Source organism: Lissotriton helveticus, chromosome 4_1 (assembly GCF_964261635.1).
Source record: "Lissotriton helveticus chromosome 4_1, aLisHel1.1, whole genome shotgun sequence".
NCBI lineage: Eukaryota > Metazoa > Chordata > Amphibia > Caudata > Salamandridae > Lissotriton > Lissotriton helveticus.
Window position 1 is genome coordinate 421,065,891 of NC_136063.1, and position 14,151 is coordinate 421,080,041.

Consider the following 14,151-nt stretch of genomic DNA (forward strand, 5'->3'; position numbering starts at 1 on the left):
TTTAAACCCGGAAATGCGCAACCACGAATGTCTTCCGAGTATGACACTAGTATTTACAGCTCTAGATGCTGTGTCTGCGACATCTAGTGAACATTTTATTGAGGCATTTGAAATTAATTTGCCTTCTTGTATGAGCTCTGTTGCCTGATCTTTATACTGATCTGGGAGATGTTGTAGTAGTGTCTCTAATTGATCGTAAGGAGCTCTGTCATAACGTGAGAGAAGGGCTTGAGTATTTGCTATGCGCCATATATTTGTAGCTTGTGCCGCTATTCTTTTACCTGACGCATCAATAACTTTGGATTCCTTGTCAGGTGGGGGGCGTTTCCCCAGAAGTCTGGGAATTCGCTCTTTTCCTTGCATTGGACACTACTAAAGAGTCTAGTGGCGGATGTCCTTTAATATAGGTTGGATCAGAGGGTGCAGGCCTAGATTTCTTTTCTATTCGTGGATTTAATACCCTAGTGCGTACAGGGTCTTTAAATATTTCCGGAGCATGCTTAATGACTCCTTTAATCATGGGAAGAATTTGAGTAGATCTGTGTGATGGCTCGAATGTATCTAGTAGAAAATCTTCCTCAATGTCATCAGAATGCATTGTGACGTTGTGGTAGATAGCAGCTCTGTTTAAGAGGTGATTAAAGCCAATGCTATCTTCTGGAGGGGAAGGTTTTGTCGGGTATGACTGTGGATCAGGAATGTCAGGCACATTGTGTGGTGGAAAATTATAGATATCTTCATCTATAGGATATGTATCTGGGTCTGGGTATGCATGTGGTTCTTGTGGATCCTCTCCACCGCCTAAATCGTACTCCTCATCAGTGTGATGTGAATGTGATGATGCAGGAGAAAGGACTGGAGAGATTTGAGGTGATATGTAAGGAGGGACAGGAGAGGAAGAAGGTGCAGGCGAGGGAGGATGCATAGGAGAAGTTGCACAGTCCTTCTTTTTGGCAGGAACCACAGGTGTAAGTGGTGTTTCTGCTGGCCTTTTTTTATGAGGTATAGCACCTACATGTCCAGTCTGTGGGTTTATATAGATCTTCTTTTGTTTAGGATCTGGTTTAAACAGTTGTTCTTCCTCTACAACCTTCTTCGGCGTCGATCTTTTCGATTCAGAAAGAGGTTGTTTTGGGTGTTTTGCCTTGGGAGGTGTTACAGCTTCCTGTGGCAAAGTTCACGTTGCCGAAGGCGTTGTTTTTGGCTTGGTAGGCGTGTTCGAGGACTTAGGAACCATAGAATCAGGCCTTGTGGGTTTTGGCACTGAAGTGTGAGTTTTTGGAGTGGAAGCTGGTCTCGTCGGCTTTGTGGCGTCGGACTGTGGCTTCCCTTCTCTAGGTTTGGAAGTCGACGGCTTTGGAGCCGGAGCTTCTTTCGGTGCCGGCACGGGTACAGTTTTTGGTCTCGGTACCTCTTTAGGCTTCGGTGCCGAAGGATCTTTAGGTTTCGATGCCGAAAAGTCTTTCGGCCTCGGTGTCGAAGGATCTTTGGGCTTCGGTGCGGATGGAGGTGGTGAAATCGGCACGTGCGGTTTGCTCGGTGCCGAAGCACCTGAAGGCGTAGTTGTTTTCCTCGTTGCCGGGCTCGACGGCGGGGCTTTAGGAGGAAGTATTCGGTCTTGACTGGGCCCCTTGGGCGGAGTATTGACCTTTGCCTTCGGCTTGGGCAGTGTGTGTGGTGCAGGGGCAGGAGTACTCACGGGTCGACTAGATGGAATCGAGTCATCTAAGTCTTCTGCCTCTGATATGATCTGGAGATCAGGCGAGGAACGAGCGGAACCTCATCATCGAAGATATTCTCTGGTGCTGGGGCTGCTCTCCTCATCTCGTGTAGACGGGCCCTCCGATCCCGGATGGTCTTCTTAGATCGTAAGGATGCACAAGATATGCAGGTCGACTCGTCGTGATCTGGTGACAGACAGAGGTTGCAGACCTCGTGAGATCGCTATGCGGGAATTTTGCCCGACATACCGGGCATCTTTTGAACGGAGTTCTGTCCATGAGGTGTAGGCCACACGGCACCGATAGGCCCAACGGCCCGTGTCGATGAACCGGAATGGAGCTGATGGCATCGAAAGTATTATATTCGATGTCGATATTAGTTGTAGGAAGTTTTTGCGCTTCGAAGTTGCTGGAAAAGTCTTTCTAGCCGGAGCGGAGAAACTTTCATCCGAACCCAGTGGCAGAAAAAAACAATCTAAGGATGTAGCCGATGCCCATGCGCAGTATTGTCCAAGGGAGGAGTCACCTATATCGTGACTACAAAGACTTCTCCAAGAAGACAACAACCTGCAATCATCCGAGCCAAACACCAGGTGGCGATCTAATGCAAAGTGTACGATCTGCAGCTCATATGCCTCGAACTGAGTGTTCTAGAGAAAGCTTTCTTTGGAACTCCAATGTGCAAATGTTTTATAACTGCACTCTTGTCGACAGTGGAGACACAATGAAGCCAGTGCTCTCCCTATTGTCAGAGGATGGCCTAAGCCTCCAGGGGTGCAACCACTATTTGTGATCCACAAAGTGCCACTGGCTGAGCTCATCCGCCCTGGATTTTAAAGATCCAGCCAGGTGGCTCCCAATCAGGGAGTGGCCTGATACTCCAGACAACTTCAGAGGCACAGAACGCTACTCCACTCTGCTCATTTAAGTACAGCACGGTGGTATTGTCATTAAGAATCTGCACCAGCCTCCTCTTGATGGACCACAGGATGGCCATCAACGCAAGACGAACAGACCGCAATTCCAACAGAATGACAAGGAGCCAGGTTTCAGCTACAGACTAGATTCCCTCAAATGACCTCCCTAACCCTCTGTCATCTGTCATCACTGTCGATTCTGGGTGGAGCATGAAGAGAGGTTTGCCACTGGTTCAATTGTGGGCAGACAGCCACCACTGCAGATCTCATGCCGTCTCCGAAACCATGGATTGAATCTGACAGATTTCCTCGGTGCATAGCCCAGTGAGACTTCTGATTCCACTGCAGAGCCCACATATGCCACATAGCTTAGTGGACAAACCAGATTCAGAGGCCACAGGTCCAAAAGCCCCAGAACTGCTCTAACCAAGACTGAAACATCCAGATTATAACCAGGATGTCCTGGACTCGTTGTAACAGAGGGAAAGCCCTGAACTGCATTGTGTTCAAGAGAGCTCAGGGAACCTCTGAAAAGAGCCAGGTGCGACTTTGGCACTTTGATTAAGAACCTCAACGATGTCAGGATGTTCGCTGTCATCTGGAGGTGGTCCATGAATGAGTGAAAGCCCATCTTCAACACTCAGTTATTGAGGAAGGAGAAAACGTGTACCCCAACCTCTGAAGATGGGTGTTGACCACAATAATCAATTTTGTGATCAAAGGGGCACAGCTAAGGGGGAAGGAGAGCAGGGAAATCTAAAAATGCTGGGCCTACCTTGAACCGCAGGCAATGTCTGTTGGACTGCAGAACATCTATATGAAAAAACGCATCCTGTAGGTCCAACACCACTATATAATCGCATAGATCCAGGGCAGACAGAGCCTGGGCCAGCATGGACATACTGAATCTGCCCTTCTAAAAGAAGGCATTTAGAGGGCGAAGATCTAAAATGGGACAGAGGCCTCTATCCTTCTACAGCACAAATAAATAGCAGGAGAAACAACTCATCCCTATCTCTGCATCTGGAACCCCCTTGATGGCCCCTTAGGAAAGTAAAGCTCACACTTCTTGCAGAGAGATGGAAAGGTGCACCTCTGAGAGATGCTCTAATGTGAGGGGAAGCTGCGGTGGATCAGAAAGGAATGGAAGGGCATAACCCTGCTGGACAATCTGGAAGACCCATCTGTCCGATGTGATAGACTGACATCCTGGGCGAAAGCATGTGCCAAAAACTAAAGCGTCTTGGAAGCTAATGCTGCAGGGAAGGGGGATTGAGAAGATCGGTGCCTTTGGGGACCTGCACGATGTCTGACTGAACCCCATATCAGGCCACGAAAGGACTGGGGTGACTGCTGTGCGGGTGGGGGATCCGGGCACTGACCATGCACTAACCTTCTGGAGTAGCCCTGGAAAGACAAAAACTACTGGCAGTGAACACGTTGAGAGGACAAAGGAATTTACCTTGACCTGGCTCTCCTTAAAATGTTCCAAGGTGAAGTCATCTTTTTCACCAAATAGGTGGAAATCATCAAAAAGCATATCCATAAGGGGTGCTTGCAAGTCTCCATTGCATGTCATGTCCCAGAAAACATGCATGTAGAGCCCCAACAGGCAAATAACATTAACCAACCTCAAGGTTAGGCTGGCCAAACAGAATGTAAGATTCCCCAGTGCTGCAATACTCGTTGACTCCCCTTCTAGGAGGGGTTGTACCAAATGAACTGGGATTCATCCTGGTGGTGGAAACCTAGATCACCAAACTCTTTCAAGCAGGATGCTTAGTTAGAAAATTGGGCTTCAGTCAGTAGTGTCTGGCCACCTGCCTGTTCATCAGAAGGCAAGAGCAAGGCTTAGACAAAGTGTCCATCAGATTATCAGTTAAGGATTTGTTGAATGGGAGTAAGGGCTCAGAGGATGCAGGCCCAAGCTGTAGAACCTCTGTAGGGCCATTTGTTTTAATTTACACTGAAGGAAGTTGTAGGTCCAGGACAAACAGAATTGCAACAGCAAAGGAAGCACTCTCAGCTGTTGAGGACCCAAGGAGCGAAACCAACCATGGAACACAACCCTGTATCAGGGCCACTGGTCTCTTGCAGGCCCATAGATAAACGGTCATCATAGTAATGAGAAGGTAAATCATCCCCATTATCACCATTGAATCAGAACCAAACAGATTATGGAGCTTCTGAGGATGACTCAACAGTAGTGGTGGTACAATGTAAGAATCAGTATGCACAGGAACCAGATGTGCTGAAGCAGAGTTGGAGTGCAACCTTGTTCGAGGTCAAAACAGACCCGGCATCTGACATCATTATCAGCACTAGATCCTCCTCCGGGACCAGCAACATCGGTGTGGGCATCAATAAAAGAGGGATCATGCATGTCTCAGAGCCAGAATGGAAGGAGGTACCGGACTCGGTGGGGAACCTGAGATATACTTGAGAGGTTCTGATGGCACAGAAGGTGTATCCACTGGTGGTAAATTTACAGGAGATGCCTGTGGATCCTTGGGGCCATAAGGCGCACCAGAGGGAGCCTAAATAGTGCCAAAAATAGGCACTTAAAGTCTTGACTTGGTGTTGCTGACAGCCCATAGAACCTAGACCACATTAGGATCCATGGTAGAATTGAATCCTAAAGTGGGCTTTGGGGGCAAGACCAATTTGCACTGGGTCAAGTCCTGCTTTGTCGTCTTATGTTTCCTTTTTGACTTGCATTTAAACTTTTCCAGATGATTTCGATTAAAAAAAAGATCAGTCCTGGAATCGACCTTGGTAGCATGTCCCCACCCTTGACTTGGAGCAAGTGCAGGACTTACACAAGGTCTGTGACTTCTTTCAATGTTTGGCGGTCCATGATTGTTTCAGACTACCATCGGGTGCATGAGGGCCCATTCTTCATATGACCTGAAGTCATATCCAGAGCCCAGACACTAAAGGCGCACCTCATGTGGTTCAGTTACCAACATATGTTTCCAACAGTCACTGCATGGTTTGAACCCTGTAGTTTTAGATGAGGACATCATTGCCTTGCACATTGGAATCAAATTGAAATCATGTTGAAAGCTGACAAAAAAGGGAGCAGAGGGAATAAAGCAAAAAGAGGAAAAGATACTTACTCTCTGTTCGGTTCGCTTCAATTGTCAGACCATTTTCCTCTCCTGGAAATATCAGCAAAAGAATCAACTTAGAAATTCAGGCTTACTATACTAAGGGCTTCAACCCGGGATTAATAGAAGACCGAGATGTGTTTTAGATTTTTGTTGCTGAGTGGCTATGGACTACAAGTGTCTTCTCTTTAACACTATGATGACACATAAGGCGCTATCCACAATTTTGGTAGGCCCATAATGCGAGACCATGACCTGCCACTGGTGGCAAAGGACACATTTAAAAAAAATGTCCAGGAAGATTAGCATTGGAAAATAAAGAGATATTAGTCAACGCCATGACTAAGAGGAATAGGTGCATTTGTTGCTTCTTCCATCGTTCTGCTTTGGCATATAAGAACACCAATTTATCAAACCTTCTAAGATTTATAAAGATACCTCTGCTTGATCCTTTGCCAAATCCCAACTTTCTCAACAGCCAGACCTGATCATCTTATTCAAATCACTCTGCCACCTCGGAGCTGTCGATCCAACTCTGTCATTATCCGAACAAAAATCTCAAATAAACTTTTGAAGTCTCTAAAGGTGTGGATGTGTGCCTCTGTACAAACCTGTTGAAAATGTATACCGAAGACGACAAATGAGGAGTAGGGCGATAAGCCTTGAGGTTTTCATTTAAACATACACAGTACATGCAGCTGCAGGTCAAAGTCTGTCTCCTAGAAGAATTCAACTTAAAGAAGATAAAAAAATATAGCACCACTTCTTTTAAGGCAAATATAAAAGCTAATGGACAGCATCTATGGAAAAAGGAATCGATACGCTGGGCAGCACAGTAAACACAAACAATGCAAGCATGAAAGCATTTACTCATATTCCATATTTATACCTTGCATGGAGCAGAAGTTGGTGTGATGCCAGCAGTGTATCAACTTATCATTCACTCACCAGAATTGTGGCAATAGTCCATCTGCTGTGGGATCTGCATCGTGAAGGCCATCAGATCAGGCCCTAGAAGTGACTCTGGCTTCCTACTTTCATTCAGCCATTTGCTTCTGTGCAGATCTTTGGTATCGGATGGTCCCTGGATTAAGGGGATCAACTTCTCTTTTCCGCTATCACCTACACCAAACAGATCATGTCATAGTGTTACTTCAAATTTCCAAGAGCAGCAGTAAATCAAAAGAAAAGTGCAGTAGAACAGTTGGTTAAGGGCACTACTTGTGGTGCATGCGTACAAAAAGAAACACACTTACAATCCAATTGTCCACCAAGACACTATATAGCTTTGTTTGGCCCAGTCCAAGTTATAAAATCCTTCAAAAAAGTACATTAAACTGCCATTAGAGCCTGCAGGCAACCTCTTAATAAGGTCTCTTTCTTCAAGATTCCTGGAATCAATGACTATTTGGAAGGTATGAAGAAAACATTTCCATCAATTATAAAAGGCCATCCAAGCGAAAATGTAATCTATTATTATCAAAACGTATATGGTTTCCTTCTGAACCCATACACAAGGCTACATGGCAACATCTTTCTTGGAAAGCAGGCGTTTTACTTGCTGTCATTTCAGTTCGACCAGTGAGTGTAATACAAGTCTTTTCTTCAATAGAACCCTACATTAATTGTAATGCTAATAGGGTAGTGATGAAGACAAATCCTTTATTCATACTGTAGGAAGTTTTGAATCTCCTCATTAATCAGACCATTTCGTTAGTAACATTTTTCTGAACCCTTCAACTGCAACTGAATGGTCCCTACATTCATTAAGCATTAATAGAGTCTTGTTGTTCTATCTAAAGAAATCAAAAGACCTGAAAATACTATTCACATTTTCATTAACTATCGCTATATTAGACAAGGTTTTACTACCTCTAAACAATCTATTGCTACATGGATAGTTATAGGAATCCCTACCCGCTGTCAGCTAGCAAATAAATCCCTTCCATGTAAATCTAACATGCACTCTACTTAAGCTAAAGTTGACACTAGACTTGACTGAGAAATATTTTGATTCCTGCAATTTACAGGGCAGCAACTTGGAAATTGGTTAACACTTTAACAAGACATTGCTGCCTTGATGCTGATACCCAAGCGGAAGCAAAACTGGATAAAGAAACTCTTAGGAATCTTTTGAAATAGTAGTGCACAAAGGAGACTTAAGACTTTATGTAACTCTTTAAGTTAGGGAAAGGGAACACTTGTATATATATATATATATATATATATTATATGTATTTAATTATAATGATGCCTATATATATGTATATTTATTTTTCTTTGTATATGTACACATATACACACATAAATATATACATTATATATATATATATATATATATATATATATATATATATATATATATATATATATATATATATATATATATATATATATATATATAATCACATGGGGCAATTTTCCTTAGGAAATTTGAACAGAAATACAGCAAATACTGCTGAACGGAATTATACCAAATTTGGAAAGCTAGATCTTTACACAGAACGTACTTTTTGTGATTTGGAGTAAGTCTGTTCAGAAGTTTTGAGGAATGAAGTTTAAAAATGTGTGCATACATAGAGACGCTGTAGAACTACTGGACCAGCAGATCAAAAAATTAGATCGGATTGGATGCCTCACATCAACATAGATGATTAAAAGCCGTCTTAGGACTTAGGGACTGAGTTTCCGTATCCTGAAGAAAAAAAAAATGAACATAAGATATAGAGTGGCACGGTAGGGATATCCTGACCCCCCCTCTGGGGACAAACATGTTTAGGTCTCGGTACTATCCGGTTCGGCAGAACCGGAAGTAGAGAGATCTTATGTTTCTTAGAGGGGCTCTTTATCCCGCCTCTAATTTTGGCTCTCTCTCATTGGCTGGCTTCCTAAATGGAGGCCAGCCATTGGAGGAGAGAGCCGTCACTCCAAATAGGCTCCGTCTTTTTCGGATTTGGGGGCGTCATTTTTGCTGTTCTTTAGCTCGTGACGTAGTCCGTCACTCAGGACAGCAAACCACGCCCCCAAATCCGAAAAATACGCAAGCTGTTGGGCGCCATTTTTTCTCGTCTGCGGACCTCTACCCAGGGGCAGGAGCGTCATCCTGAGAGCCGCGACAAGAGGGAGAAGCTGGGGGCGGAGGTTCGCCCCGAAGCAGACTGCAGCCAAGACCAAGTACAATTCAGTGATTTCCCTTTCTGTTTTCGCCACTAATAGCAAGCGCAAATCAGAGGCATCAAAACCTGGAGCTGTTTCACTTTTTGGCAGCACTATCTCGGTGTAAAGCTGCTCCTTGCCTCTCAAATGTTCATGACTATTTAGTTTTATTTTGAAGTAAAGGCACTCCTGATGTAAAAACATGCGCTCATTTGAATGCCCCAGTCAGGATAGTTGAGCCGGTGCTCGCTGATGCCTTCAGCCTGTAAACACGAGATGGGCATGAGGCAAGCAGTGCACACAGTAATCAGGCTGTGGGGAGGGAGGGCACGCAATACACGGTTGGTTCTCGGTTGTTGTACAACATCCACACGCACACGACCTATACAGAACCCCCCCCCCCCGACGAGAAAGCAACCCTGGTGGGTGCCGGGGGTTGTGTTCCCGAGGTGGACAGTAATGCCCAGACTGCCACGTGTGGTCAAGAGGGGAGAAGCCAAGATGTGAACCCAGTGACGCTGCCTTCGCGTGGGATGTTGAGACGCAGCACGCCAGGAAGAATCTTTGCCCCGGCTCAGGTGGAAGAAAACAACAAACCACAGCAGGCCTCGCCAGAGCAAGCTGCAATAGGCCTCACCGGAGCGACAAGCCAGTTACCGAGCAGGTGGGTGCCTGGAGGTACCCCAGTTTGCCATCTTTCCCTTTCAGGAGGCATTGGCTTCTCTCTCTCTCTCCGTGTTAGCCCCTCCCCGTGCCCCACTCCCCCAACCTCACTCGTATTCAGTCACTAACTCTGTGATGTCTCCCCCCCCCCATGTCTTCTCAACCCTTTCCTCTTCTCTCATTCTTCAGTCGTTTTTTTTCTGCCTGGCTCTTGTTCCATCTTTTATGCCCCGTTTGCTCTTCTTTACCCCCGTCTTATCATCTCCCTCTCATTTACCCCGTTTACTCTCCCTGCTTTCCACTCCCCTGCCGTCACTTTCTTATCCACTCTCCTTCTCTTTTTACTTTCCCCTCACTTCCCCATCCTTTCACCTGACCTCTCTGCGCCGGTCTTTTACTTTAACTGTATTATTTATAGAGACGATTGGATAGGGACACTTGAGACATGGCTAGCACTATGTGTGCAGAATTGTTCTCCTACAGTTCTTGTACATCGTGTATTTCATGGTTGCTTTCGCGAAGCACGGCCTGGACTAGACCTCACATAATACAATCTCAAATTAAACAGTCGCTGATTATGAGTGTCGAGTCATTTGAGATGCTCCGGTAAAACGGGTTTTGGTTCCAGGCCAAGTCAAATGTAGGGTGGCACGGCTCGGTGTGTGCCACTCTACTGGTGTAGAAGGGCGTGCCAACGTTGAGTATTGAGGTATTGAGGTGCATTGATAGAGCAGTGCTTGTGCTAGAATACACAGTAAGGCTGCAGGTCAGGCCTGAGGGGCACTGCCTGAGCAGCTTGTGTGTCCTAGGACTGGCATTCTGAGGGGGCGGGGGGGGGGGGGGGGTGCGGGGGGCAGCGTCCCAGACTTGAGGGCTTCAGTCTGGGAACCAACAGCTGACCAAGGTTGAAGTGCATTGACAGATCTGTGTGCAAGTCTCTGTGTTGGGAAACCAAGGCTTGCTGCAGGTCACGTCCGTGGTGCACCCAGCACAGCTAACTGTATGTTGGTGCTGAAATAGTAAGGGGCGAAGCAGAATTGAGGTGCGTTGACAGAGCTGTGTGTAGATCGCAACTTCAAAATTTTGGACAATGGACCCGAAAACAACTGTGCGTCACTAGTAGCGTTAATCGCCAAAATATTAACTCTGCAAAGAAATCTTGTTTGCAAATCTCCGTAAACGCCCCTTGTCCAGTGAGGCCTCCCTTAACAGTGGGATAAAAGACAACAGAGCAAAGATCGGAGCTGCACCGCTAGCAAATGGACATATAACCAAGTTAGAAGGCAGAACCGGAAGTCCGAGATTTATTGTTGTTTAGTGTTGCGGGCAGAGTCTTGAGGGTAGAGTGTTGAGGGCAGAGTGTTGAGGGCAGAGGGCAGAGTGTTGAGGGCAGAGTGTTGAGGGCAGAGTGTTGAGGGCAGAGTGTTGAGGGCAGAGTGTTGAGGGCAGAGGACAGAGGGCAGAGTGTTGAGGGCAGAGGGCAGAGTGTTGAGGGCAGAGGGCAGAGTGTTGAGGGCAGAGTGTTGAGGGCAGAGTGTTGAGGGCAGAGTGTTGAGGGCAGAGGGCAGAGTGTTGAGGGCAGAGGGCAGAGTGTTGAGGGCAGAGTGTTGAGGGCAGAGTGTTGAGGGCAGAGGGCAGAGTGTTGAGGGCAGAGGGCAGAGTGTTGAGGGCAGAGTGTTGAGGGCAGAGGGCAGAGTGTTGCGGGCAGAGTGTTGAGGGCAGAGGGCAGAGTGTTGAGGGCAGAGGGCAGAGTGTTGAGGGCAGAGGGCAGAGTGTTGAGGGCAGAGTGTTGAGGGCAGAGGGCAGAGGGCAGAGTGTTGAGGGCAGAGGGCAGAGTGTTGAGGGCAGAGTGAGGGCAGAGTGTTGAGGGCAGAGGGCAGAGTGTTGAGGGCAGAGTGTTGAGGGCAGAGTGTTGAGGGCAGAGTGTTGAGGGCAGAGTGTTGAGGGCAGAGTGTTGAGGGCAGAGTGTTGAGGGCAGAGTGTTGAGGGCAGAGGGCAGAGTGTTGAGGGCAGAGTGTTGAGGGCAGAGGACAGAGGGCAGAGTGTTGAGGGCAGAGTGTTGAGGGCAGAGGGTAGAGTGTTGAGGGCAGAGGGCAGAGTGTTGAGGGCAGAGTGTTGAGGGCAGAGTGTTGAGGGCAGAGGGCAGAGTGTTGAGGGCAGAGGGCAGAGTGTTGAGGGCAGAGGGCAGAGTGTTGAGGGCAGAGGGCAGAGTGTTGAGGGCTGAGGGCAGAGTGTTGAGGGCAGAGTGTTGAGGGCAGAGTGTTGAGGGCAGAGTGTTGCGGGCAGAGTGTTGAGGGCAGAGGGCAGAGTGTTGAGGGCAGAGGGCAGAGTGGGCAGAGGGCAGAGTGTTGAGGGCAGAGTGTTGAGGGCAGAGGGCAGAGGGCAGAGTGTTGAGGGCAGAGTGTTGAGGGCAGAGTGTTGAGGGCAGAGTGTTGAGGGCAGAGGGCAGAGTGTTGAGGGCAGAGGGCAGAGTGTTGAGGGCAGAGGGCAGAGTGTTGAGGGCAGAGTGTTGAGGGCAGAGGGCAGAGGGCAGAGTGTTGAGGGCAGAGGGCAGAGTGTTGAGGGCAGAGTGTTGAGGGCAGAGTGTTGAGGGCAGAGTGTTGAGGGCAGAGTGTTGAGGGCAGAGTGTTGAGGGCAGAGTGTTGAGGGCAGAGTGTTGAGGGCAGAGGGAAGAGTGTTGAGGGCAGAGGGCAGAGTGTTGAGGGCAGAGGGCAGAGTGTTGAGGGCAGAGGGCAGAGTGTTGAGGGCAGAGGGCAGAGTGTTGAGGGCAGAGGGCAGAGTGTTGAGGGCAGAGTGCAGAGTGTTGAGGGCAGAGTGTTGAGGGCAGAGTGTTGAGGGCAGAGGGTAGAGTGTTGAGGGTAGAGTGTTGAGGGCAGAGTGTTGAGGGCAGAGGGCAGAGTGTTGAGGGCAGAGGGCAGAGTGTTGAGGGCAGAGGGCAGAGTGTTGAGGGCAGAAGGCAGAGTGTTGAGGGCAGAGTGTTGAGGGCAGAGGGCAGAGTGTTGAGGGCAGAGGGCAGAGTGTTGAGGGCAGAGGGCAGAGTGTTGAGGGCAGAGGGCAGAGTGTTGAGGGCAGAGGGCAGAGTGTTGAGGGCAGAGTGTTGATGGCAGAGGGCAGAGTGTTGAGGGCAGAGTGTTGAGGGCAGAGTGTTGAGGGCAGAGGGCAGAGTGTTGAGGGCAGAGGGCAGAGTGTTGAGGGCAGAGTGTTGAGGGCAGAGGGCAGAGTGTTGAGGGCCGAGTGAGGGCAGAGGGCAGAGTGTTGAGGGCAGAGTGTTGAGGGCAGAGTGTTGAGGGCAGAGGGCAGAGTGTTGAGGGCAGAGGGCAGAGTGTTGAGGGCAGAGGGCAGAGTGTTGAGGGCAGAGTGTTGAGGGCAGAGGGCAGAGTGTTGAGGGCAGAGTGTTGAGGGCAGAGTGTTGAGGGCAGAGTGTTGAGGGCAGAGTGTTGAGGGCAGAGTGTTGAGGGCAGAGGGCAGAGTGTTGCGGGCAGAGTGTTGAGGGCAGAGGGCAGAGTGTTGAGGGCAGAGGGCAGAGTGGGCAGAGGGCAGAGTGTTGAGGGCAGAGTGTTGAGGGCAGAGGGCAGAGTGTTGAGGGCAGAGGGCAGAGTGTTGAGGGCAGAGTGAGGGCAGAGGGCAGAGTGTTGAGGGCAGAGTGTTGAGGGCAGAGGGCAGAGTGTTGAGGGCAGAGTGTTGAGGGCAGAGGGCAGAGTGTTGAGGGCAGAGTGTTGAGGGCAGAGTGTTGAGGGCAGAGTGTTGAGGGCAGAGTGTTGAGGGCAGAGTGTTGAGGGCAGAGGGCAGAGTGTTGAGGGCAGAGTGTTGAGGGCAGAGTGTTGAGGGCAGAGTGTTGAGGGCAGAGTGTTGAGGGCAGAGTGTTGAGGACAGAGTGTTGAGGGCAGAGGGCAGAGTGTTGAGGGCAGAGGGCAGAGTGTTGAGGGCAGAGGGCAGAGTGTTGAGGGCAGAGGGCAGAGTGTTGAGGGCAGAGTGTTGAGGGCAGAGTGTTGAGGGCAGAGTGTTGAGGGCAGAGGGCAGAGTGTTGAGGGCAGAGTGTTGAGGGCAGAGTGTTGAGGGCAGAGTGTTGAGGGCAGAGGGCAGAGTGTTGAGGGCAGAGTGTTGAGGGCAGAGGGCAGAGTGTTGAGGGCAGAGTGTTGAGGGCAGAGTGTTGAGGGCAGAGTGCAGAGTGTTGAGGGCAGAGTGCAGAGTGTTGAGGGCAGAGTGTTGAGGGCAGAGGGCAGAGTGTTGAGGGCAGAGTGTTGAGGGCAGAGTGTTGAGGGCAGAGGGCAGAGGGCAGAGGGCAGAGTGTTGAGGGCAGAGGGAAGAGTGTTGAGGGCAGAGGGAAGAGTGTTGAGGGCAGAGGGCAGAGTGTTGAGGGCAGAGGGCAGAGTGTTGAGGGCAGAGGGCAGAGTGTTGAGGGCAGAGTGTTGAGGGCAGAGTGTTGAGGGCAGAGTGTTGAGGGCAGAGGGTAGAGTGTTGAGGGTAGAGTGTTGAGGGCAGAGTGTTGAGGGCAGAGTGTTGAGGGCAGAGTGTTGAGGGCAGAGGGCAGAGTGTTGAGGGCAGAGGGCAGATTGTTGAGGGCAGAGGGCAGAGTGTTGAGGG

At 48.9% G+C, this 14,151-nt stretch overlaps 1 protein-coding gene across 7 annotated transcripts in view; it reads right to left on the minus strand.

Annotated features, from left to right (window-relative positions):
• VPS13B (vacuolar protein sorting 13 homolog B) overlaps positions 1-14,151 on the minus strand; it is a 3,181,000-nt gene that overhangs the window by 2,176,771 nt on the left and 990,078 nt on the right. For all 7 annotated transcript variants that reach the window (XM_078686964.1, XM_078686965.1, XM_078686963.1 and 4 more), the window contains exon 19: positions 6,697-6,870. In XM_078686964.1, coding sequence (XP_078543090.1) covers positions 6,697-6,870 — 174 coding nt within the window. The remainder of the gene's footprint in view (positions 1-6,696; positions 6,871-14,151) is intronic.